This window comes from Molothrus aeneus, chromosome 13 (genome assembly GCF_037042795.1).
Source record: "Molothrus aeneus isolate 106 chromosome 13, BPBGC_Maene_1.0, whole genome shotgun sequence".
Classification (NCBI taxonomy): Eukaryota; Metazoa; Chordata; class Aves; order Passeriformes; family Icteridae; genus Molothrus; species Molothrus aeneus.
The window spans coordinates 11,895,252-11,918,127 of NC_089658.1; the positions used below are offsets into that span (position 1 = coordinate 11,895,252).

The following is a 22,876-nucleotide window of genomic DNA, read 5'->3' on the forward strand; positions in this document are numbered from 1 at the left end:
ACCTGCTAATTTAAATGGTGAGGAAGATTTGGGAGCAGGGGCCTAAGTATGGTGCCAAGTGATAATCACTGACCTCGATGGGCCCTGCAAGTGCACCCTGAAAACTCATCCATTTTGTATTTCTTCTGGCCCAGAGAGTGCAAAGTAAGCATGAATCTACCTACTGAACTAATGTCCTGTGTCAGAATTAACATTCTATAAGAACAAATTCCAAATAAATTATCACAATATACATTAAGTCTATAAATGTGGCACTACAGCATTTAAAAGATACATATATTCGCACTTAGTAGTGGGACCCCACTTTTTTCAGCTCAGAAGAATGCCACAATGTGTAAGTTGTGCTTGTTGGCATCAAAACTTGGTTTTTTTCAACTTTGCTATGCTAATTACATGAGTAGCAGATTTTGACAGATACAGTGTTGAGCTGAGGACATGGTGCAGTGGGTGCCTCCCTTTGTGCAAGCTGTACTCTCAAAAGAAATGATTGAACATTTTGAACTGTTAAAATTACTATTGTTTTAAAATGTTACAGGAAGTTACTTTGGTGAATTTACTATTTGTGTATATGTATTTTTTTTATCAGCCTGTTAAAAAATCATGGCCTGGCTACATTTTCCACTTTATTTATAAAACTGAATCTTTCCTGAACTCAGACAGTTCAAAAGCAAAGGGACACCTAGGACAGTCTGGTTTATTTCAGTATTATAAAAAGAAGAAGATACGTACTTATTTATATATGTATGCATGTACCTCACTTAAAAATATAATAAGAAAGGGGAGGAAGAATCTACAGTAACCTTGTTAAAACAAAAATTGCGCTAAACCACTTCAAACAAGATCTTACCACAACAAAAATCAGCTTTATCGTTGTTAATAATACAGTGCCTTTCATATGCAGAGGTAATAAGGAGGCTGTACTGTGATCCATATAATCTCAATAATGTATAAATGAATCAAAAAGGATCTAATTAGTTCAGCGGCACCAAAAACTAATAAGTAGAAACATCAAAAGAGCCAGTGGGACATTACTGGTTTTTTGTCAGACGTGCTGCAGAGCTGCCCTTCAGAATTCTCTGGTTTGTATCTGGCAGGAGGAGGCCTCACCATGGAGGTGACCGTACCTGGAGCTGAAGGATGCTGCTGTGGCTGTGCCTGCAGCTCCCGGCCCCATCCCTGCACGTCCCGCACGGATCCTGCCCCACCGGGATCCTGCACAGGAAGGGTGGGGCGGGCTGCTCACCTCCTGTCTGCGGCAGCAGATAGCACATCCTGAGTGAACACTGCCCCTTTTCCTCCTTCCCCAGAGCCCCGGCGGAAAAGAAAAGGAGAAACAGGCACTGGGGAGGTGCCTCTGCTCCCACGGAGACACGCGAGGGAGGAGATGCAAAGGAGAGCTGAGCAGAGAGCACCCAGCACAGACACACAGGACCTCCCTGAGCAGAGACTGCACCCAGCACAGACACACAGGACCTCCCTGAGCAGAGACTGCACCCAGCACAGACACACAGGACCTCCCTGAGCAGAGAATGCACCCAGCACAGACACACAGGACCTCCCTGAGCAGAGAATGCACCCAGCACAGACACACAGGACCTCCCTGAGCAGAGAATGCACCCAGCACAGACACACAGGACCTCCCTGGAGATGGCCTTGGCCTCCTGCAAGTCCATCCCGACTCCTACAGCTGCTCCTGCCCTATGATGGGAAAAGGTTTGTGTGTGCACATCTGAGAGCTCCTTAGCAAACACTTGTGCAGGCATCCCAGTCAAAGTTAGAACACTGTGTGCATAGGTTTGTTTATTAAAATAAATAATTAGAATAATAAGAAGAATAATAAATAATTAGAACCTCTGTGTTCTATGTGGTGAAGTATGGAAGTGGGAGGACTTGTATACTTCACCACACATCTGTGGGCAGCCATACCTCTGCAGCACTCACTGCATGGCAAGAACATCACACCCTGCAGGAGTGCAGCTTGGGCTGATTATGGCAAAGAATTGTTCGTACAATTCAGTGAAGTCAGAAAAGTTCCATTTAAATATAAACAAAACCTAACACAGAGGTCCACTGTACTTAAGGAATTATCTCTCTCTAACCTTGAAGATACAGTTTTTATGTCCTCCAACAGTTATGTCTGTCCACTACCCAGTAATGGTTCACTCCACTTAAGTAAAAGCATCATATGCAAGAGAAACAACAATGCTATAAAACAAAGACCTTTCACTACTCCAGGTCCATTCCATACCCAAAGCCCAAGGGTTTCCTTCTTCAAAGGAATAAACAGGACAGTATTTGTTGAGGTTTAAGCCACAGTAACATTTTAAGGTGCCAATAGCTTTCAACATGGTTCGATCTGTAGACCTATTAAAAAACCCAATTATGCAATGGATCAGGACAGAGAAACAAAACTCCTTTCCCGAAGATTTGCTCTTCTGTTTAACAGAACATATAGAAGGCAACAGATCTCACAGGGCCACAAAGACCAGGCTGACAACATTCATCACTGCAGCTCTGGGAACTACTGCAGTATGCACGAAGCTCCACTCACACCTCCCAAGGAATTCAACTGGAGGTCAGCTGCACCTCAAAAGGTAGCCATGGTCTCCTGTAATCTACAACATCAAACTCAAACTGCTGTGACAGAAATCTCTACTGAGGAGCTCCAACACTAACCTCTGAGGAATTCAAGTACCCACTCCAGCAAACCTTCACAATCCCAAGAAGACATATGGCACACACCAGGCTAACCAGCAAAGTTTTTTAAGAAATCATACTGAAACTCATAGATTTACCACACAGATGGCCCACAACACCTGCAAGAATTAAAATACAAAACCTTCTCCAAAGTTAACACCGAATGCTGCTGAAGACAAACAAAGCCAGGCTGTGCCCTGCTGCAGCAAGCACCAGTGCTCTGCAGAGCAGTCCCAGTGCACAGCAATCCCAGTGTATGCAGCACTGCCCAGCTGCCCACAGATACAACTGGAGCAGCTCTGTGTGCTAGTACTGGGAGAGGGACAGTATTTATGAAAATAAAAGAACTGAACTGAAGCCTGTATGCTGCTGTGTAGAACTTACAGTTACGTTTGTACCACCCATTCCCTGGGGGAAATGACATACAATACAAACAGGCCTAGTTGTTCAATTATTCAAGTATTAAAAGATTCACAGAAAAGCATCTGAGAAACATAACATTTTAATAGATGAAATAAATACTCCAGTACATGCAAGATAAAAACTGACATTGGAAAAAAATTAAAAATCACTTTTGTTATAGTGTAATTTTGTTTGTTTGTTTAAACACTCACAGTAGCTTTTCCCCCAGTTTGGAAATCAACACATGGAAAACATAATCACAACCTCCAGTCCTTCCACTCCTACACACCAAATGCACTTCTAACCTAACACTTGATGCAAAATAAAAAAAAGTCATACAAAACAAAAACAAACAAAATAGTAGCTACATCCATCATCTATGTGTTGTTGGGTTTTTTCATTTTTTTAAATGAGTTAGAAACTGAGGTAACCTTTTTCCTGCACAACCGAACAGCAAAATTTAGAAGGGAAATTTCGGAAGACAAGACAAGACAAACTTTAAAAACCGCACCCAGCGCGATTAAAGCTCTTTTTTTTCTCCTTTTTCTAAGATACCCCCACCTCCCCAAATATAAAAAACTTTGAAACAGTTTTACCACTTGTGTGAAGACCTTGTTGAATAAAGGAAAATTTTATCTGCAGATACTTGCTTAACTTTAAAGTAAAATAAAAAGAAGCCAAAACTGGCTACCTTTATTAGTACATATAGTTTGAATACGTTCTGCTTCTTCACCACATGAAATCAAAGGATTGGGCTCATCCAAGCAAATTCTTTGGTATACAAAAAAGGGGTGAGGAGGTGGGATATTATTTTCCTTTAGCAATGACTGGGATCTAAACAGAAGATGTGGGGGTTAATTCACAGAATTGGAGTTCACTGGCGGTAAAGTCCTGGGTGAAGATCTTTCTCTTAGTGCCTGAGATAGCAGGTTGCAGCCATCCGAGACGGCGCAAGCTGAGTTCCTCAACCGTTCCCTGTAATCGCTCATTTTGGTGCTACTTTCGGGGTGTTGGGCTATATCCCTGAGGCATTGGGTCAGGAGCACACAAGCAGATACCACACTCATGGCTCCTCCTAGGATGGCAGTTTGCACAGCTTTGCCCTCTGGATTAATGGTGGCAGCTTTACCCAAAAACTGGGGCTCAGTGGCAAAGCCCACCAGAGCATAGACAGACTGCACCAAAGGTCCACTGAACAAGACGCACCGGTTCCTGGTCAGCTCGCTGGGCGAGGTCTTGACCTCCTTGACACAGGCCAAGAGGGCAGAGGCGCTGGTGCTCATACATTTGACGCTGAGTTTGAACTGCTCCTTAGCAAATTTATCCTTGGATTTCTCACTGGCCAGCACGCAGGCGTCTGTCAGGAATTTCAAGTTCTTGGACATGTTCTGAGAAACCTCCAGCAGGAGCTGAGGGCTCATATCTGCCAAAGGGGTGGTCTTCAAGACCCCGCAGCCGTGCTCCACCTCATGCCTACATCGGGTCACCTTGTAGCGATCCACCAAGCCAGGCATGGCAGGCTGGGCCCCCGGAGTCTCCACTGCAGCCAGGTAGGCAGCATGGGCAGAGCACTCGGTCAGGGAGACCACCAGCTCCCCCATCTCCATCAGGCTTTCTCCCACCTCCCCGAAGCGTCCCATGTTGAGCTGGCTCTGGACGTCATGGGTCAAGATGGAGAGTCCTTTGGTCCTGGCAATGATCGTGTCCCTGCACTTCTCAAAGGACTCACCGAAGACAGACAGACTCTCGGTGTTCACCGGCCTGGTCTCGCTCGACAGCAGAAGCAGATCGGCCACCAGTTGCATCTTGATCTTGCAGTGGTCGCAGATAGAGATGAGCTTCTTCCTCTGCAGGGAGCTGCTGCTGGGGATGCCGCCGCCGGAGACCTCGCTGCTGGACTTGCCGGAGCCACCGCTAGCCATAGCGCCGGGGGGGCACTCGCATGCCGCTCGCTACCCCGCTGCTGCCGCCTCCGCCGCCGCCCGAGCAGTCCCGACTGAGCCCGGCAGGATCGCTCTGCCTTTTCCGCAACATCATTCCATTAATCGCCGGGAGGCAAGAAAAGGCTCTGGGCGCCGGGGCTGCCGCTGCTCGGGGAGCGAGCTCGGCCGGGGCGCCCGCCCCGCTCCGGCGCCAGCCTCCGCTCCTACGGCGCTCCCGCGGCGGGGCGGCGCTCGCCGGGAGCCCCCGGGCCCCGGTCTGGCATCCTTTAGCTAAAAATACGTATTTTTTTTTCTCCTTTCCTTCTCGCACGCTGGCTCGCCTTCCTTCCACCGTCTCGTGCGGCTCCCCGGCTGCGGGATCCTGCGCGAAGTTCCCTTTACCGGACGCGGTACCTCAGGGACGCTCCGCCGCCGCGCGGAGTTGGGGCAGGGACGCAGCCCTCCAAGTTGCTACCGCGCCCCCGGCGCCTCCGCTCGGGGAGCGCCCGCCGGGCGCAGCTCGCAGGGGCCGGAGGGGCGGCGGCTGCGCACCATGTGCCGCCCCCGGCGCCCGCCGCGGCCCCGGCTCGCAGGAAGCGCCGCGGAGGGTGTGGCCCGCCCGCCCCGCACGGCCCCGCCGCGCACCCGCGGGGAGCCGGCCCGGGAGGGGAGAGGGGCACGGCGGGGAGCCGGGACGCGGGGGACCGTGGGGGGAAGGAAAAAAAAAAAACAAAAAGAAGAAAGAGAGGAGGGGGTAAAAAAAAAAAAAGCTCCACCGGATCCGGGTGCTGGGCCGGGCGGGCGGATCCGTTCCCCTTCCTTTGCCGCTGCCTCACTCCTTCCTGCCGCGATCATTCACGCGGCCGCTGCGCGCTCGCTCCCCGCCGCCGCCGTCCATCCCCTGCGCCCCGGGCCCTCCTCGCCGGCTCCCGCGGTGGCCGCCGCCGCACCAACTTAGGCTCTTCCCGCAAACAAGGGTGGTGGCCGCGGGCTGCAGCCGCGGATGCTGCGACCCGCCCGGCCTTGCGCTCCTCCTGCCATCTTCCCCGGCTGAGCGGCCAACTCCCAGGGAGGGAAAAAAAAAAAAATAGAAAAAGAGGAAAAAAAAAGAAAAAAAAGAGGGGCAGGAAATCTTCGTTTAAATTCCCTTTCTCAGGCTTTCAGACAAACTACTGGGAAGCGGCGGCTGCGACGGCGCTGCCAGCCAGACGCTGCACGGCTCCGGGGGAGCTCCCCCGCCCCGCTGCCTTTGCTGTAACCTCACTTGAGCCTATCGAAATCTTTTGTGCGGTGTCACCGCCCTTCGTTTAAATCCTGCCCTCCCCCCGCCGCCGCTCCGCGCCCGCCGCCGCTCGCTCCTCCCAGGCGGAGGGGGCAGCAGCGCCGGCACCGCCCGCCCGCCGCCGCCGCTGCCCCGTCCCCGCCGCGCGGGGCTCCGGAGGGGCTCCGCCAATAAACAAACAGCGGGGGTGCCCGAGGGAGAGGCCGCTGGGAGGAAGGCGAGAGGCAGCCGGACAGCGCGGCCCGGGGCGCACGGAGCAGTCGGATACCGGAGAGCGAGGAGCCGCCCCGGCCCGGGTGCCGCTCCCCGGCCGGCCCCTGCCCCGGGCAGCCCGCCAGGTGAGTGCGGCGTTCCGCTCGGAGCTCCCGGCCCGCCGGGCGGCTGGCCCGGTCCGGGTGGCAGAAGCCGCCCCTGTGCCAGGCGGCACCGAGGGGCAGAGCCCGAGGCAGCGCGGCTCGGACCCGCCTCGCTCATCCTGCGGGGCTCCGGTACCCGGGCCGGGCTGGCCGTCCGGAGTGCTGGAAACGCGGGATGGGGAACTGCCGCAGCTTCCTTTACACAGAATTACTGCTCTCAGCACAGGCCTTGACCCAGATTTTAAACCAATGAAGACGAATTTGGTCTGTTGCTCCCCCGTTTCTGTCGCTGTTTTTGAACACTGGTTACTGTTTATTAAACTTCAGCAGGGAAAATGTAAACCTACTGACACTGCTGTGTACTGAAAGCTCTACAAAGACTTCCTCTGATCTGTTTCCATTCTGCAGCACACCGAGAACTTTGTGAGATGATTCTTGTCAAAAGCAAGATGTTAGAGTCAGTAAACCTGAGGCATACATCAGGTTCTGTCCTGTTGCACAGTATCTGCATCAATATAATTCTGATTAATCAAAACCCATGTTGAAACCACATCCTACACTTGTTACGTATTTTGCTGTACCTTAAGCTGCAGCTAAATAATAACATTATTTTGCACCTTTCAATCAGAATTCTCTTTTTTAAGTCAGCCCCTTAATTCTAGGCATTTACAATGCTTTTAACAGGTTACAGAGCTCCAGAAGTACATTTGTCCGAATTCACAGTTAACATCCTGCTACATTCCTACTGCTGCAGGGGTATAAGTGACCTTGAAATAAATGGAAATTGAACCAGATTCCTCACTTGCAGTTGCAGGTCAGCTCCAACAATATCCTGGCACAAACAGAGCCCACCAAATGGATTCCATACCTTTAAAGAGCTTCAGACAAGTTTATTTGCACATATTCTTAGCCACTAGCTAGAGGAACCTTTGGCCTTCTCCTTGTAGAGCAGGATGTGAGCAGGATGAACACAGATGTGAAAGTGGGGGGTTAACAGGGTGAATGTATTGGGGGGCAGGGGAAGCCCTTGCCATAAGGCAAGGCTTGAGGAAAGGGGTAGATTCTCGTCTATGGGTGTGTCAAAAATAGGGCAGTTCTCCACCCATCCCTCCTCACAAAAACAGTGTGAGGGAAATTCTGTTTACTTGAGTCAGATTATAGCAGTTTCAAGGAAGGTCATGATTTGGGCCTAAACAATTTTGGCTTACTGCCAGCAACTTGTGTTCAAAAGTATAAATAGGAATGATTTCAGAGTGCTCTGAAAAATAAAAATCAGTGGGCAGAAGAAGCCAGCTGAACTGTATTTCAAAGTATTTCCAGATACATCCTTAAATGAGGTTAGATAGTATGCAGGACAAGGAATGTCTCTCATAAATATTAACCTAGTTTATCTTTAATGAGGATTGACCACATTTAATTAGGGTTTGAAAGATTTCATTTTAGAAAACGTAGGTCTCATCCCTGGCTAGAAGAGGTGTTACATGACCTAATAATCTTTTCCATTTTTAGATGCTGCTGCCTGCCATGATGCTCTGTGTGATTTGTGCCATTCCCCAAGGACAAAGGGGAGAGATCCTTGGTTTGGACAGGTCCTGCAGTGCCTCCTCCACCAGTCTCCCTCCACAGAAACCCAGTTGGTCCTTAACCATGGCAGTTCCTGACCAGAGCTCTTAGCAACTGCTACAATATAAAGCAAATTTTGTTTCTAGCTCTTATAACCCATCCTCAAGACTGATCCAGTCCTTATCTGCCTTGGTATTAGCCAGGGGCAAAACTGGTAATTTTTGTCCTGTAGTAAGTGTTGCATGTGGACAGTGTCCAAGGAAGTCTTGCCAAATGCCATTGTCCTCCCATAGTAGCCCTGGGTGTTTAGTTATTCTGCATATTAAATGTTTGGGGAAGAATAACTTGGCTTTTGCTTTTTGAAAAAATAATGTCAAAAATACCACCTTCATTAGTAATTTTTACCATGCAAGTGGCTTTTCCTGGAGCAGGTGCCTGTTAGATCCATCCTACAGACTGTAGGGTTGCTGCCTAGGTACACCTGGCCTAGCTGGATTCCCTCTTAGTCTGTGTTTCCCATGAACATGCAGTCTCATTCTAAAAGGCAGCCTTGGAGGTGGATTCTCCTGGGCTGGTAACCTGAGCAAGGTACTTGCTTTAAAGTGCCAGTACATGCATCTCTGTGATTGAGGAGGAGACGTGTACCCAGTGATGTTTGGGTGGGTATTTCCTTCAAAGGTCTTCTGCACATCTCTTTCAAGGAGGGTGTGTTCATACCCATTTATTTCAGTGCAAAAGTGATCCACAGGGCTTGGGCAGCTCACTGAATTGGTACAAAAACTTGGACGATGTGACAATCAGGTGGCCATGTTTGGCCTTGAAAAGATTTCACTGACAGAGTCTGAATGAATTAACTCTCTGGGGTTCAAACCAGCAGGCATTGTCAGATACAAGGGATTAAAAGGCTTTTTAATGTGGCTTAGTAGTGTACAGAAGATTGGCTTACTTGTATGAGCTCTTCTTTTGTCACATTGATCTTTATTTTGCATTGTGCTTAGTACAACAGAATCTGGAGGCTGAAGTCTTCTTTCCTGAATCGTCTGAAAGGACTTGGCCCTTTTATTGCTTAGTAAAATATTTTATTGTGAAGGAGGAATTGATTTTTGCCAGTGTAGCCACTGTTGAGTAATAGCTGAAGAATACCAAGTCGTAATAATTTCATGAGCACTGTATGTGGCCAGGTGGGTGAGAGGAAGTTACTATATGGTGGGTTGTACTTCTTTATATTACTTTCCTGTATAGATGTATTGATCTAACCTAATAGGGAGCTAGCTGATGAAGGAATAAAAGGCAATTCAGTGGTTCCCCTGTGTCAGCTGTATGTGACAAAACCCATGAGGTGGTAATTACAGGAATGATAGCTCCAGTTCTGAGGGATGCAGCTGGTTTGTCAGGCTGTAAACTGAAAATCATAGGAGGATAAAGTTGGCAGGGACTGATGGAAGAAATACTTCCAATACCAAGGCAGAGTTTGCAGAAGAGGGTGGATGAAGATGGGCCTTCCTCTCTGCAGCAGTGTAAGTCACATGGAAGGAAAGGCAAGTTTCCAAGAATGACCAGCTTATTGTTCTTCAGATCTATTTTGTCCTAAATGCTTTGGTGCTGAGTAAGTGTTTTGTGGTCAGTGCTTACAGCCATTACTTCATGAGAGATTAAACTGTGAGGTCTGGGTCTGTCTCGGGTCTGCAGAGGTGGCCATGGTCGATGCACTCTCAGGGATGCAACCTGAGAACTGGTCTGCTTGTAGCCAAAAACACAGATCTGGAGGAACAGTTAACTAGGCACTTGAGACAGCAAAGTGCAAACACAGTCACAGGTTTTGTTTCTTTTGTCTATAAATAAATAGGTTTTAGGATAGGGTGGGCTTTCACATACAGATTTAATTAATCCGGTGTTCTGATGTTCTGGTTATTTGTGTTTTTTCTTTTTTTAATATGGCATAGTCAAAACCACAGTATCAAAGGTAAGAACAAATTTATTATGTAAACAACATTAATGTAAACATCCCAGTTGTGGGATGCTGGTCAGTTCCTGTTTCTCAACTGAAAGGTAATACAGCAAAAGAGGTTTTTCTTTTGTTGTCCTTTTATTCATTATTTATTGCACTGTTTTCACCACTTGCTGTATATAATCAATTGGTTGTCCCCTGCTGTTACCATGGATATTTAATACATCAACCTGGAAAAGAGACATGTATTTATGAAAAGGAAAATGCAGCTACAAAGCTCCTCTTGCACTGAATGGACAGCTGTGCCATATTTCACATGAATACAGCCAATAATGGCTTTTTGCTTCTTGTTCTTGCCTGCCATTTGCACACAGAGATCTCTCCTGCACCTCGTGTGTCTCGAGGCTGGTGCCCAGGAGGTGCCATGCAGCTCCTTGTGTCCCTTCTCCCTCCCTGGAGCAGGTGAGAAGGGCCAGAGGCAGGTTTGTAGCCTTGAGACTCAGGAGCACTCAATGCAAGAATGCCAAATGCTGCTGGTTACAGTGGTCCAGCACAAACAGGACTCCAAGACCCTCCCTTAGACTCTTACATCTGGGTTTTTTTGAGATCAAAGGAGAACATGGTATTTTGAACAAAATGTGCAAGGGCCCCACCCTTCCTGAATTGCACTTTTGGTTGTATGTTCTGTCCTGCAGCTGTAATACTCTACAGAAGGCTTTGGGTTTCTCCCCTCCCTGCCCTCTTTTAATGTATTGTGAGAGAAGTTTAATAGATGTTTTCACAGGAGTCTCTGGTCCTACACTGCTCTCATTGTGCCTCTCTCTGTGTTCTCCAAGCAGGGTTGCTGATCATTAACAGTTTAAGCCTAGCACCTCTAATTCATCTGAAGTTCATGTAATGTATTACTTACATTAGATGTAGGTGCCAAAACTGACCTGTAAACCTAAAGTGAAATTGGGACTACAAAATTAATTTCATTAGATTCTGAAAATTAGACTATAAATGGAATTCCTGTGGGAGCTGTATAAATCTTCTTTGACATTGATTTAATGTAATTCTTTTCTTAATAGGGTAACTTTAAATTGTGTAACCAGTACATAGTTTTAACCAGCACAGATTTGTAGCAAATCTTGCAGTAAGATGAGTACTAAGAAGAACATTCTATGGTGTTTCTGAATTTAGGGATCACACTGTATAGTTTTAATGCAGTTGAGTAGACAGGCAGCATACCCCCTCCCCAGCCCTGAGCAGGAGGCAATGACACAAAGCTGTGATGTCATTTATCAGGCATCTCCATCCCATCAATGAATTTGAATTTATAAAATGCATGTTCACAGGATAACACAAATTCAGGGTAAATATTTATTTTGTGTTCAAAGCTCAAGTCAGAATCTGAATTTCAAGGTTAGTACTTGAATTAGAATTTCATGTCGGAATCACCATAGTTAATCTGGGAGAATTTTGAATTAAAGACTTAGTTTTTCAAATTGGATCCAGGAATTCAAGAGCTGACTAGCTGTGGAACAAAAATTTTAATACATGGCAAGTAAGTGTGCTTGTCTTATGCATGAAATTAAATTGAGGACTGAAATTATTCTGAATTATTCAAATGTTCACGCTCTAGATGACAGCATATTCTGCTTGCTGTGCTGCTTTTTATCTTAGACGTTTTCTTGTTTTTAAAGATAACATGTTCAGGTCTGATTCTTCAAGTTTTATTCTGCCTGTGAGTAAATTCAGAGGGTTGGATTAACAAATGCACTGTCTGTGCATGACAGCTCGGGCATTAGATTCTCTCTGCAGGGGAACATTTAAGGTACTTGAGATAATTTGACCTATGAAAACAATAATTTTGATTGTTTTACTGCAAATAACTCATAATAGCCTGACATTCTGTAAGATGTATGATAGTGCTTTTAAACAGGGAAGAATATGCTGAATGCTGGGGCATCTCAAAACTTGCATCCAAAATTACCACTGCAAGGCTGCCTTGCACAACACTTAATTCATGTGAGCTTCTATTAAACATCTTTCTGTGCCAGAAGAGTTCTTGAAATGAATTGATTCTTCCAGACATAGCAAATGCTGATAGCAGGCAGCCCTTGCATGTTCATTCTCCCTTCTGCATGCTCTAGGACTGATGTTCTGTCTTAATTGTCCGTATGTCCTTCCAAAAGGCACTGCCTTTTCCTTAACGAAGTCAAGTTCTCTGTTCTTTCTAAGGTTTAATTCCTAGGATTGTCAAGGAACAAGCTTTAAGGTTCTACTGCACTGTATCTGCAAATAAAAGTAAAATGTGACAAATAGGAATCCACTTTAAAATAGAAAATTGCATATAAAACTCCACCACCAGCTAAGACTTGAGAGAGCTTTTGGCAGGTAAAAATTCACATTTTTCTCCCAACTCATAAGAAAGAATGGTATGGAAAATACATTTTGCACAAATATAGTTCCAAAAATGGGAAAAAAGAGAGAATTTAAAACTTCATTAACAGAAATTTAGAACATCCTGAATCCTCTCATATTACAGCTTGACCCAGGCCTGCTCAATAAGAAAAACAGTTTACAAGGGAAGGTAGATTTGCCTTTCTGGTAAGATATAACTTTATAATTAAAGATAATACTCATTAAACTTGAGTGTTGCAGAAGCAAAAACGACAGTCACTGTTTGAGACCTTCCCTGGCATGACTAGATGGGACTTCTGGCTACAAGGTAAAGTATTTACTACCTTACCCTCACAATCTACAATGAAAGTAGCCATGTATTCTCTGATATTCTGTATTGCAATCCTAATAGTGTTAGCTGCTAGGACTATAAAAACTGTTAGGAAATGTGAAAATGCTTAAGCTATAAAAAGCATATTGGCATGATTCAGTAGATGATCTGATCAAAACATATTGTGCTTCAATAAAAAGAGAATGCAATTTAATTTGCTGCTGTCAGTGGTATGTGCTGCACTGTGTTTGTTTCTTGCATGGGAGAGAGGGAGAGCAGCGAGCAGGGGCTGAGCAGGTGTTTGTCCTGCAGCTGACCCTACAAGCAGCAGACTTGAACGAGTCTTCCCAGACACAGAATTTTGCCTGAACAGAGGTAGTTGCAAAGTCAGAGCCAAGCATGAAAACTACCTCCTTTTCAAATTAAAGCTTTTATTGGCACGACAATGAAATGTATCGTTTTGTTGGTGCAGTGCTGGGCGTACTGAACGACTTGTTCACCTACCAAAGGGAAACAGGTTACTTTTGAGATCCCTATCTGAACATAGTCTCAGATATTAAAGAAAGTAAGTTGGCTTGGTTTGTTCTAACAAGAAAAAACAAAATTGAAGAAAATATTTCCTAGTAGAAATTCAAGGAAAATATTTTACACTGCAAGTCCAGCATTCCAAGATAGACTCTTCTTTTTTTTTTCCAGTGAATGTATGCACGGTCCAGTAATAACAAAAGTTAGCAGAAACCTATTTTAGTAAAACCTCATTAATCACAGCAATCTGATATAGTATACCTGATGTTCATTATATTTAATGAGAGATCACCGAGCAAATGTGCTCATTAGTGGCTCTGGTATTGGACAGCTCTGTGAGAAGTACTTGTCTAAACCCTGTTTCAGTTATGTACATTTAACAAGCTCCACGAATAGCTCTGGGCTGCTTCCTGTTCCTCAGGCACTGGCAGCGTGTCTGAAATGTTATAAAACACATGGAGGCTGCAGCCCAGGCTGGTTGGTTCTGGGGGTGCTGAAATCTTGGATCCCACATCCTCCTCTGCTGTTTCTCATGGTTCACGTGCTTGGCAAGCTGCTCCTTCAGGTGCCGTGTCTCCCCGGTGTTCTCCAGCTACGTGGCCCTGCAGAGTCTGCTCACTTCAAGAGTCAGCCAGGCTTTGGAGAGCCCCTCAAACCCACACCTCTGCCTCCTCACTGCTTTTGTTTTCCATGTGCACACCTTGCCCATAAAGGCAGTGGGTTCCTGGTTCATTACATGACCAGAACTGGACCATCTGGGGTTGAAACTAATGATCCTTAAAGTCCCTTCCAACCCAAACCATTCTATGATTACAGCATTCTATGATACAGTAACAGAATTGGGGTTGAAGAGTTCTCTCAACAGAATTATTTCCTCTGCTCTGAACCTGATCTACCTTCAATACTGAAATAGAAAAGCAGCCTCTTCACTAATCAGCCTGACTGCAATTAATATCTACCAGCAGCAATAACAGTGATGCTTCCTTGAATTCCCAAGTTTAAACTTGCTGGAATCCAAGGTGAAAGGTAGAAGAGAAGATTGTACTATCTGTAATTAAAATGCTACCATGAGGAAAAAATTAAGATTGGAGTGAAATAAGGCTGTGCAGACATCCATGAATGTAATTTGGTTTAGATGTTGGAAAAACCCTCTGTACAAAGAAAAACCCGTATTTAAAACAACGTATTTTATACGTTGTTGTGGTGGTCAGATGTTGTGGAGTTCTATTTTAGTAGCAAACAGCATTAATTTTAATAGTTTTCTTTTAGAACCCTAATATTGCTGAGACAGTAGTCAAAATCAGAAGACTCATGCAATGGGCCCAGATCAGCAAACCCAGATACTTTTCATCCTGTTTTTTTAAAAAAACAGGAGGCAACCACATAGTTTAGATGCCAGGCGCTGGGCCCATCATTTATTTATTCGTTTTATCCTTTCAGTGCCCAGCGTTCACTCCCTGCCCGGGGGCTGCTCCGCCTGGAGCGGGGCTTGGTGCGGGGACAGCGGCACCGGAGGAGGCGGCGGGGGAGCCGGCAGTGCCCGGCAGCCCCGGCAGTGCCCGGCAGCCCCGGCCGCTCCGGGGACCCGGCCCGATCCGCCCGTCCAGCTCCTCCTCCCGGCCCGATCCATCCCGCCCCGCTCCCCGCTGCCCTTCCACTCCGCCTCCCGGCCCTATCGCTCCGCTGCCCGTCCAGCTCCTCCTCCCGGCCTGATCCTCCTCGCTGTCTTCCAGCTCCTCCTCCCGGCCCGATCCGCCCCGCTCCCGTTCCAGCTCCTCCTCCCGGCCCGGCCGCGCTGCCCCCGCCCATGAGGGAGCCGGGGCCGCCTTCCCGGGAGCGGCAGAAGATGGCGGCGGCCGCGGGCTGGGCGCTGCTGGCCCTGGCGCTGTGTCTGAGCGCGGCGGCCGCGACCGGCGGCTCCGAGGGGAAGCGGCCGCCCAAGAAGAAGGACATTCGGGACTACAACGACGCGGACATGGCCCGGCTGCTGGAGCAGTGGGAGGTGCGGGAGGCGCCGGGGCCGGCGGTGTCCGCCCGCAGCACGCGGAGGGAACGCCGCGGTGCCGGGGGGCGGCGAGGCCGGGCCGGGGCAGCTCCGCGGGGCAGCGGCCGCTCTGCCCGGTCCCGGGCAGCGGGGAATCCCCGGGCCTGGTCGGGACCGGGCGGGAGGGATCCCCGAGCCTGGTGGAGGGTGGCCGGTGCTGTGTTCCTTCCTCCGAGGCTCCGGGTCCGTGTGTGGGGGTTTCAAAGTCGGGCGAGCGGCCCTCAGCCTGCCCTGCCCGGCTGGCCCTGTCCCGCCTTCCCAGAGCCCCAGCACCCAGCCCGGTGCTCGGTGCCTGCCAGCAGCCTCGTCTGGCTGAAAAGTCTGGTTTTTTCCAAGTATTGAGCGATACACAGTGTATGACCGAGGGGTGGATACCGGAAGGAATATTAATTTCACGTTCACAGGGTAGATACGTTGTTTTGGTTTGGTGTTTCTTTCCTATCTTTCCTCATAGTAACAACTTCTAATTCCAGCTCTCTCTCGTCGCCTGCATCCTTATCAGCCCGCTGCCTTAACTTTCCTTGGTGGTTTCCCATCACTCTCTTCTCCATGTGGTTGTCATGCCACTGTTAGGTTCTTTTCCCTATGTTATGTTCCATCATCTTCTGATAAATGCCAGAGCACTCCTCACTGTCATTTATTCTTTCCCATGAGTTTTTTTCCTGGAATATTTTGCAAAAAACCCTGAAAGAAATAATAGAGAGAAGACTTCTGTTTTATGTAGCACTAGTTGCAGCTGTAAGGCAAGGTGAAATGTGTTTTATATGTGAATTATAGATAAAGTAACAGGAAGTATGGATGCCTGCCTTGGTCCTGGTTGGCAGGTTATGGACTTGTTCATCCCATGGATTCCACATATCCCTTTAGGAAGGGAAGTTCTTATAAAATTGAGTTAAAATTTTAAATAAAATCAATAAAAGGTTCAAAGTTCACTTTTTTCGTAGTGGTATCAGCCAAGGACCCAACAGGCCCAGCCTCCAAAAAAAATCAAGGCTTCATATTGCCCATCTTGAACCAAATTTGGCCTTGTAGGAAAATAAAAAACCTTAAAAGGTGAGCATCTCTTATTAATGAGATGGCTGGAAGGGGGCTGTTGATGCTGTTGAGCTCTTGACTGTGTATTCTGCTCCAGCCCTAGTGGGCAGGTCAGGAGGCTATGGAGGGTTTTTCCCTTTCAGCTGGAGCAGGTCCCTGATGCAGGTCATGGTGTGCTGCACAAATGCAGATGTGGCAGAGCAGCTGGGGAGTCACTGCTGGGGCTGGGGGCATCCCTGGGGAGAGGCACATGGAGCAGAGCAGGGACTGAGCTCAACAGCTGGGGTTGTTTGGTCTCCTGGGATGGTCAGCTGCAGGGCACTTTGCCATAGGTGGGAGTCAGGACACACAGGGAACATGAAAGGCTTGAGGGGGTGGTGGAGCAGAAGAAAGGGCACGAGTGCACTTCATGGAGTGGGATGAGAAACAAAGGGGCCACTGAATTCGGGTAAGAGCAGGAACTGCGCTTGGGAATGAGGGACACAGGAATGATCTGTACAGAATCAAATGTCATTACTTTCAACTGAATGAAATTACTCCAAAGTTTTTTTATTTCCATGGCAATTAGTCTAAAACCATTGGAGGATGGTGGTTATGACATGCTTGGGTTCAGCCACAAGGCTGAGTGTGTGGCTGCAGCAGCTTTCCCAGCAGGAGCAGCCACCTCTGCACAGGGTCTCGTGCTGCCCCTTGCACCCTGTGCATGACTGCCTGCTGATCCACGAGGGTGATCTGGTGGAAAACAGGGATGGGCAACAGGGCCAAGAGGCAGAGGTGCTTCAGCAGCTCAGTCGCACAGCTGGAGCTTGGAGGAAGCCACCAAGGGATTTTCCTCATGGAAGGGGACTCTCCTGAAGCCTGGAGTCCTGGGGAGCTGGACACAGAACTGAGAATCTGGGCTGGAGGACTCTTAGTTATTGAAATGTCAAGTGCTTTAAAGAGTTCATTACTGTTACAAGCTCAGGGTTTCTCAGGCTTGACTCTGATCATTGAATAGGCAAAGCAATTAAGTGAGATAATGTTTTAATGTTTTTAAAAATCAAAATGCAGGGCATTTATGAGAAATTTCTGAAAATGGGAGCTGAGGAGAGGAGCAAGTAAAGGAATATGCAGTTTTTCCTGTGTCTATATAATGCTTTTCCTCTGGAACCTCATGTTACTGTTTAGGTGAGTGAGTCTGTGTCCTGGGGTGACTTCATGATGCTGAGTTGAATCCCCATTCATCTGTTTAGCCCAGAAATAAGTTTTGCACCCTTAAAGCTAGGTGAGAGTGAAGGGAGGGGGAGAAGGAGAAGCAGTGGGATGTCTGAGGTGGCTGTATTCAAAAACACAGAGATAAGAGCTTCAGCCTTCCTTCTCACAGACAGCATGGACAGGACAGAGCTCTCCTTTGCTCTCAGTTAGTTTTTAGCTAGCTGAGGCAGAGAAGTTCCCTGGACTGTGGCTTTTCTTTTTCTTCAAAGTGATTTGCCCTGCTCTGGACTGAAAACCCAGGGAAGCGCTGGAGCTGAGCCCTGTGGCCCTCCAGGGCCTGGGACACTGCATTCCAGTGCAGGAGGGACTGAGAGGAGACTGAGCTGAGCCACACGCCACAGAAAGGACTTTCTGAACTTGCCATCTCTTAGGACAACGAGAGGTTTTATTGTTTAATATTATTATTTTTTTATGCTTGTGAGTACTCTTGCTTCTTGAATAAAGTTTTTTTTCCACTTTTCTCCAAAGAAATCTTTTCCCGAACCAGTAGAGAGAGAGAGGCCACTTGAATCTGCTTTCTAGAGGGACCCCTTTGGAAGTTTCCTCCCAAGTTTGCCCTAAACCAGGACAGTCTGCTAGACTTTACAAAGCTTACACTTTTCCTTCACTTTTTTCCTTTTAGATAGCTTTAAGCACAGCTGCATGACATTTTGTACAGGAAATAAGAAAATAGATGCCATCTAGGGGAGCTCTTGGCATCTTCTGATAATATTTCCATTCGAAGTGAAAGGATACAACTTCAGGAGCATTTAGTTGAATAGTTAGGAAAAAAATAGGTAATACATGTTAGTAGCTCATGTTGTCACTAAATCCAAAGTCAGTTTCTGTATTTCATACAGAGTATTTGGAAATGTTTCTTTCTGCCTTTTTCTTTCAAAACTGTGGAATAAGCTGGCTTTGCTCTAGTCAAACCAGACTTAAGCTTCTTTTAATTGTGGAGAATGTTTTTCAGTCAATCACACAAGATTTTGTATTTTCACTGTACTTTACCAATTTGACCATTCTCTGGCCTCCTGTAAGATTAATGTTCTCACTTAGTGGTGGCAGGGACTTTCTTGGGTTCTCCTTTCCTCCCAGTTCACTCATTTCAGAAATTTCAAGGCGTGTGAACTACTTGAAGCATGTTTCAGTCTTGCAAAATTGAAACAAATACATAATTAGTAAGGAAAGAAAGGATAAAATTTAAGCCTCCTACAGCTTCTGTTCTGCAGTGCATAAACTTTAAAGTTTGCTGTTACAGAAACCAGGTTCTGGCTTATTGTAAGTTGTCACCATATTCAGCTCACAGTTGTGAGCTGTTTTAGGGAGCAGCAGTTTGATTGTGCCTTTCCAAATATTTAAATAGCTGTCAGCCTCAGCAGAAGCATCAAGAGGTTAATTTTTTTCTTTTCTGTGGTAGTGATTTACTCTGGGTGATTATGTTGTCAGGCTGTGAGCTGCATCTGTGCATTAGAAAAGTCATGAAACCTTTAATCAAAGTCTCTCTGTGGCATAAGCACACAGAAGATCTGAATTCTTGTGGGTTTAATTGTTTAAAGACACAAAGTAAGGGGACTTAAATTCTCAAGCAATCACATGATTCCCAGAACTGAGTTTTGACCTCTGAAAGCAGTATCAGATGAATTTTTTTTTCAGATATGTGTGTATGAGGCTTTTTATTGCAACTTTCCCATTTCATCTTGCATGCATAATAAGTATTTGTGAAACTGAAGAAAAAAAATACCATTTTACGAGTTTCATAGGTGGAATTGTATTGAATTAGCCTTAAGGCTGAAATATTTCTCAGTATGTGATAAAATGAGATTCCACGTTTCAGTATGAAAATGCAGCATTTTCAGGGGAGGGTTATAAATGGAAAGAGCACTCTTGGTGAAGTATCTTGAAACAACAGTCACTATTCCTTTTGGTTTCACAGTCTCCATCATTCAGCTAAAAAATATTTTATCAAAGTACAGTTATTCTCTAAACAAAGAGGAATTAGAAAAAAAAAAGACCCAAAATATATTTGTGGAACAGTTGAGTTTAAAGCTTCCTTGTTGTTTTCAAAACAGAAAGATGATGACATTGAAGAGGGAGATCTCCCTGAACACAAGCGGCCTCCAGCACCTATAGATTTCTCGAAAATAGATCCAGGCAAGCCTGAAAGCATCCTGAAGCTGACAAAGAAGGGGAAGACTTTGATGATGTTTGTCACAGTGTCAGGAGATCCAACAGAAAAGGAGACAGAAGAAATCACCAGCTTGTGGCAGGGCAGCCTCTTCAACGCAAACTACGATGTGCAAAGGTGAGCTGTGCACAAGGATAAAGTTCCTGCCTTTGCAGAACCCTTTCTTTCTTCCTGAAAACCTTTTCAACTGTTCATCCTTTGCTGTTCTCTATCTCCATCATCCATTGCTGTTTCTGTTTTCTTTGTCAGTTGTGACAAAATTTGTGGTGTGGTACACAAACCTCTTCAATGCTCGTGCACTGTGTGCGTGTGTGTATAGCCCCAGTTCTTTTTATCTCACTATGGTTCAGCTATTTATCAGTTCTAGCTGCAGTAGTTTGCCTCTATGTGCCTGATGGAAAACATCACACTCTGAAGACTTGTCACCCCAAAAGGCTTTTTGTTCCCCTGTTAAAAAATTTGACTCTTTTTTCTCTCTGAGAGAGAGAGCATAATTTTGAAACAGAAGTGCTCTTGCATTGAGGCTGAGAAGGCTTGCAGTGAGTGTATAAAGCAAATTTAATGCTCATTAGTGGATTTTTCATAGTGCCAAATTAGTTCTAAATTTGTTTTCTTATTCTTACTTCCTTGGTTACTTATTGATAGACTTCATACATTTTATTCTAAATGTCATAGAAGATTGTTCTCTTGTCCCCATCCCCAGGCAACAACTAGACCAGCTTCCTGCTCTTAAACACGTGCCTCAGTCATGGAGGAGTGTTTAAGATGCTGGAGTGTTTGAAAAGCACAGAGTTAACTGAAAAAAATGTGGATTTTTCCTGTAGGTTTATTGTTGGCTCCAACCGCGCCATCTTCATGCTGCGGGATGGTGGCTATGCCTGGGAGATCAAAGACTTCCTGATCAGTCAGGAAAGGTGTGCAGATGTTACTCTGGAAGGTCAGGTTTATCCTGGCAAAGGAGCAGATGGAAATGAGAAAGTGAAAAACAAAACAAAACCTGAAAAAGCAAAGAAGAAAAAAGACACCGAGAAGAAATCCAACGGCGTCAAAGAGGACAACCGAGCAACCAACCAGAGAGAGGAGCTATGACAGCCACGGTGCCCAGACTGAATCCTGCTCTGCTGCTCCTTGAAGGGAATCTGCTATTGAGTCCTGGGTTTTGGGGAGGAAGGAAGCAGAGACTACTGAAGTTTAAATTTATGTTGAAATTCACCAGTTTACTCATTGCTGTTGACCATTTGTTTAGTTACAGGAAAGGTAATGCTTCATGACAGCAATTGACTGCTTTAGTTTGTAATTTTTTATGCTTTTGTTGTTGTTTAAAACTAGCATACGAATCTGTGTGTCTAACATCACAAACTTAATTTAAGTGGCAAAGAAGAATTATGGTCTCAGAATATGCTGATTTTCATCTGTAGTAGCTGTGTCCATCTTGGGTGTGCAAATCATGGATTCACAGCTGCTGAGAGCCAAGTGCAGTGTGAAAAGATTCTCTTGGATGATGGCTTGATACACATAGTTGGTACAAAACTGCCCAAAGTAGCAAAGAATAGTGGCCAAAGATGCCTGAAATGACAAAGTTTAGGACATGTTTGGTTAGACTGCCTGTTTGTTTAAAATAAACTCAACCCGTTGTGTCCCAGGAAATCTGTGTTTAGGAGTATGATGGACTCTAGGTAGGAACTCTGCTCATGCACTCCAGATCTGTGCAGGAGGGACACTCTGTGCCCTGCAGAAGTGAATGGAACTGTAGCATCTGCACGAGCAGTGTCAGGGTGAAAAGTGAAGATGAATCCAGGGCACTCAGGTTGCTCCTGCTGCTAAAAGACTGTGCCTGTGGAAGCACCTGTTCCTTGTGCCCTGTTACTCAGGCAGTGAGCTGGGAGAAAAAGCTTCTAGCTCTGAAGTAAATTTGGTTTACTGATTTAATGGTTTGCTTAAATATTTGAAAAAGCTCTAGTTATAGCACAGAGTTAAATTTTGAGTCAGACATATCACTTACTGATGCTGATCTGGTTAGATTTTGGTGTGTTTTTTCCTTGGTACAGATTCCTGATTGATTAGGTTGATTATAAATGACCATTTGATTCAAATACTATGAAGTTGGACATATGGGAGCCAATACTTTGTATAATTGGGGGGGGTTTATTATTACTCAGATTGTATTGAGTCAAATGCTTTGCTTAGAATTGTTTCCCTTCTGCCTTACTACCAGTTAGGGACAAAAGGCACCGAGTGGTGTGGTCCACATCATTTTGCAGAGGATGAGCACACTATCAACTGTCTTCATTCAATACTGGTATGGAGTTATTTTTTCTTTAAGGTGCTAAAATCCAAGTGTCTTGGATAAAAGGTCCTAATTGAACCATAATGGTTGATCTTGTGGAATACTTCAGTATCAAAAGTATGAAACTGTAACTGAGTCCTTGTTCTAAAATAAAAGATGTCACTAAACTTACTGTTTTGAGGAGTTGTAAAACCTTTTAAATAGATCTGCATTTGCTTATGTATTCAAGAGGCAGACTAACTCATCTTTGGTTTCTGTATGTAAGGACTAAATGATGTTGATGAAGGTTCCAGTTGATTCATTTTATTTAATTTTAATTATATTTCTATGAATTTAGATTAAAGAAACCTCTGCAGCTTCACTTAATTAAACAGGCCTGTACCTGTTTGAGTGGAAAATTAATTTTTTTTTCTTCAGGATTAACTGTTTTTATATTCTACTACTAATGCAGATGTGCAGCAGAGTTGAGAAGAGTCTCAGTGATACTTGGACAGTTGAGCTGTGCAGTCCAATTTTTGTGCATAACTAATTTATCATTTGGTCACATATTCTGAGCTAGCATCACCTTCTGTAAACAATATTGCTTCTCATCTCAAGGGAAGAACAGAGGTCAGATGAAACTATAAAAATGAAATATTAATGAGTTTTTGCTTTTCAGAGTTACGGTATAGAGGTGAC

General features: G+C 45.7%; 2 protein-coding genes and 1 long non-coding RNA gene across 3 annotated transcripts; 2 read left to right on the forward strand and 1 right to left on the reverse strand.

The window, feature by feature from the left end:
* Positions 1–3,183: 3,183 nt before the first annotated feature.
* Positions 3,184–5,555, reverse strand: TLNRD1 (talin rod domain containing 1). The gene has a single exon (XM_066558582.1). It carries the CDS (start codon positions 5,019–5,021, stop codon positions 3,954–3,956), a length of 1,068 nt encoding a protein of 355 aa, XP_066414679.1. The 5' UTR covers positions 5,022–5,555; the 3' UTR covers positions 3,184–3,953.
* Positions 5,556–6,449: 894 nt separating this feature from the next.
* On the forward strand, positions 6,450–13,100 carry LOC136562147 (uncharacterized). The gene is made up of 2 exons (XR_010784474.1): positions 6,450–6,641; positions 8,169–13,100. It is a non-coding gene; the product is annotated as an uncharacterized lncRNA (long non-coding RNA).
* Positions 13,101–15,212: 2,112 nt separating this feature from the next.
* Positions 15,213–21,109, forward strand: MESD (mesoderm development LRP chaperone). The gene is made up of 3 exons (XM_066558993.1): positions 15,213–15,413; positions 19,796–20,028; positions 20,736–21,109. The coding sequence occupies exons 1-3, from the start codon at positions 15,219–15,221 to the stop codon at positions 20,998–21,000; spliced, it is 693 nt and encodes a 230-aa protein (XP_066415090.1). The 5' UTR covers positions 15,213–15,218; the 3' UTR covers positions 21,001–21,109.
* Positions 21,110–22,876: the final 1,767 nt, after the last annotated feature.

Coding starts and splice junctions, on each gene's coding strand:
- MESD (XM_066558993.1), top strand. CDS start 15,219: ATGAGGGAGCCGGGGCCGCCTTCCCGGGAGCGGCAGAAGATGGCGGCG. Junction 15,414..19,795: donor GGCTGCTGGAGCAGTGGGAG/GTGCGGGAGGCG, acceptor TTTTCAAAACAG/AAAGATGATGACATTGAAGA. Junction 20,029..20,735: donor GCAAACTACGATGTGCAAAG/GTGAGCTGTGCA, acceptor TTTTTCCTGTAG/GTTTATTGTTGGCTCCAACC.
- TLNRD1 (XM_066558582.1), bottom strand. CDS start 5,021: ATGGCTAGCGGTGGCTCCGGCAAGTCCAGCAGCGAGGTCTCCGGCGGC.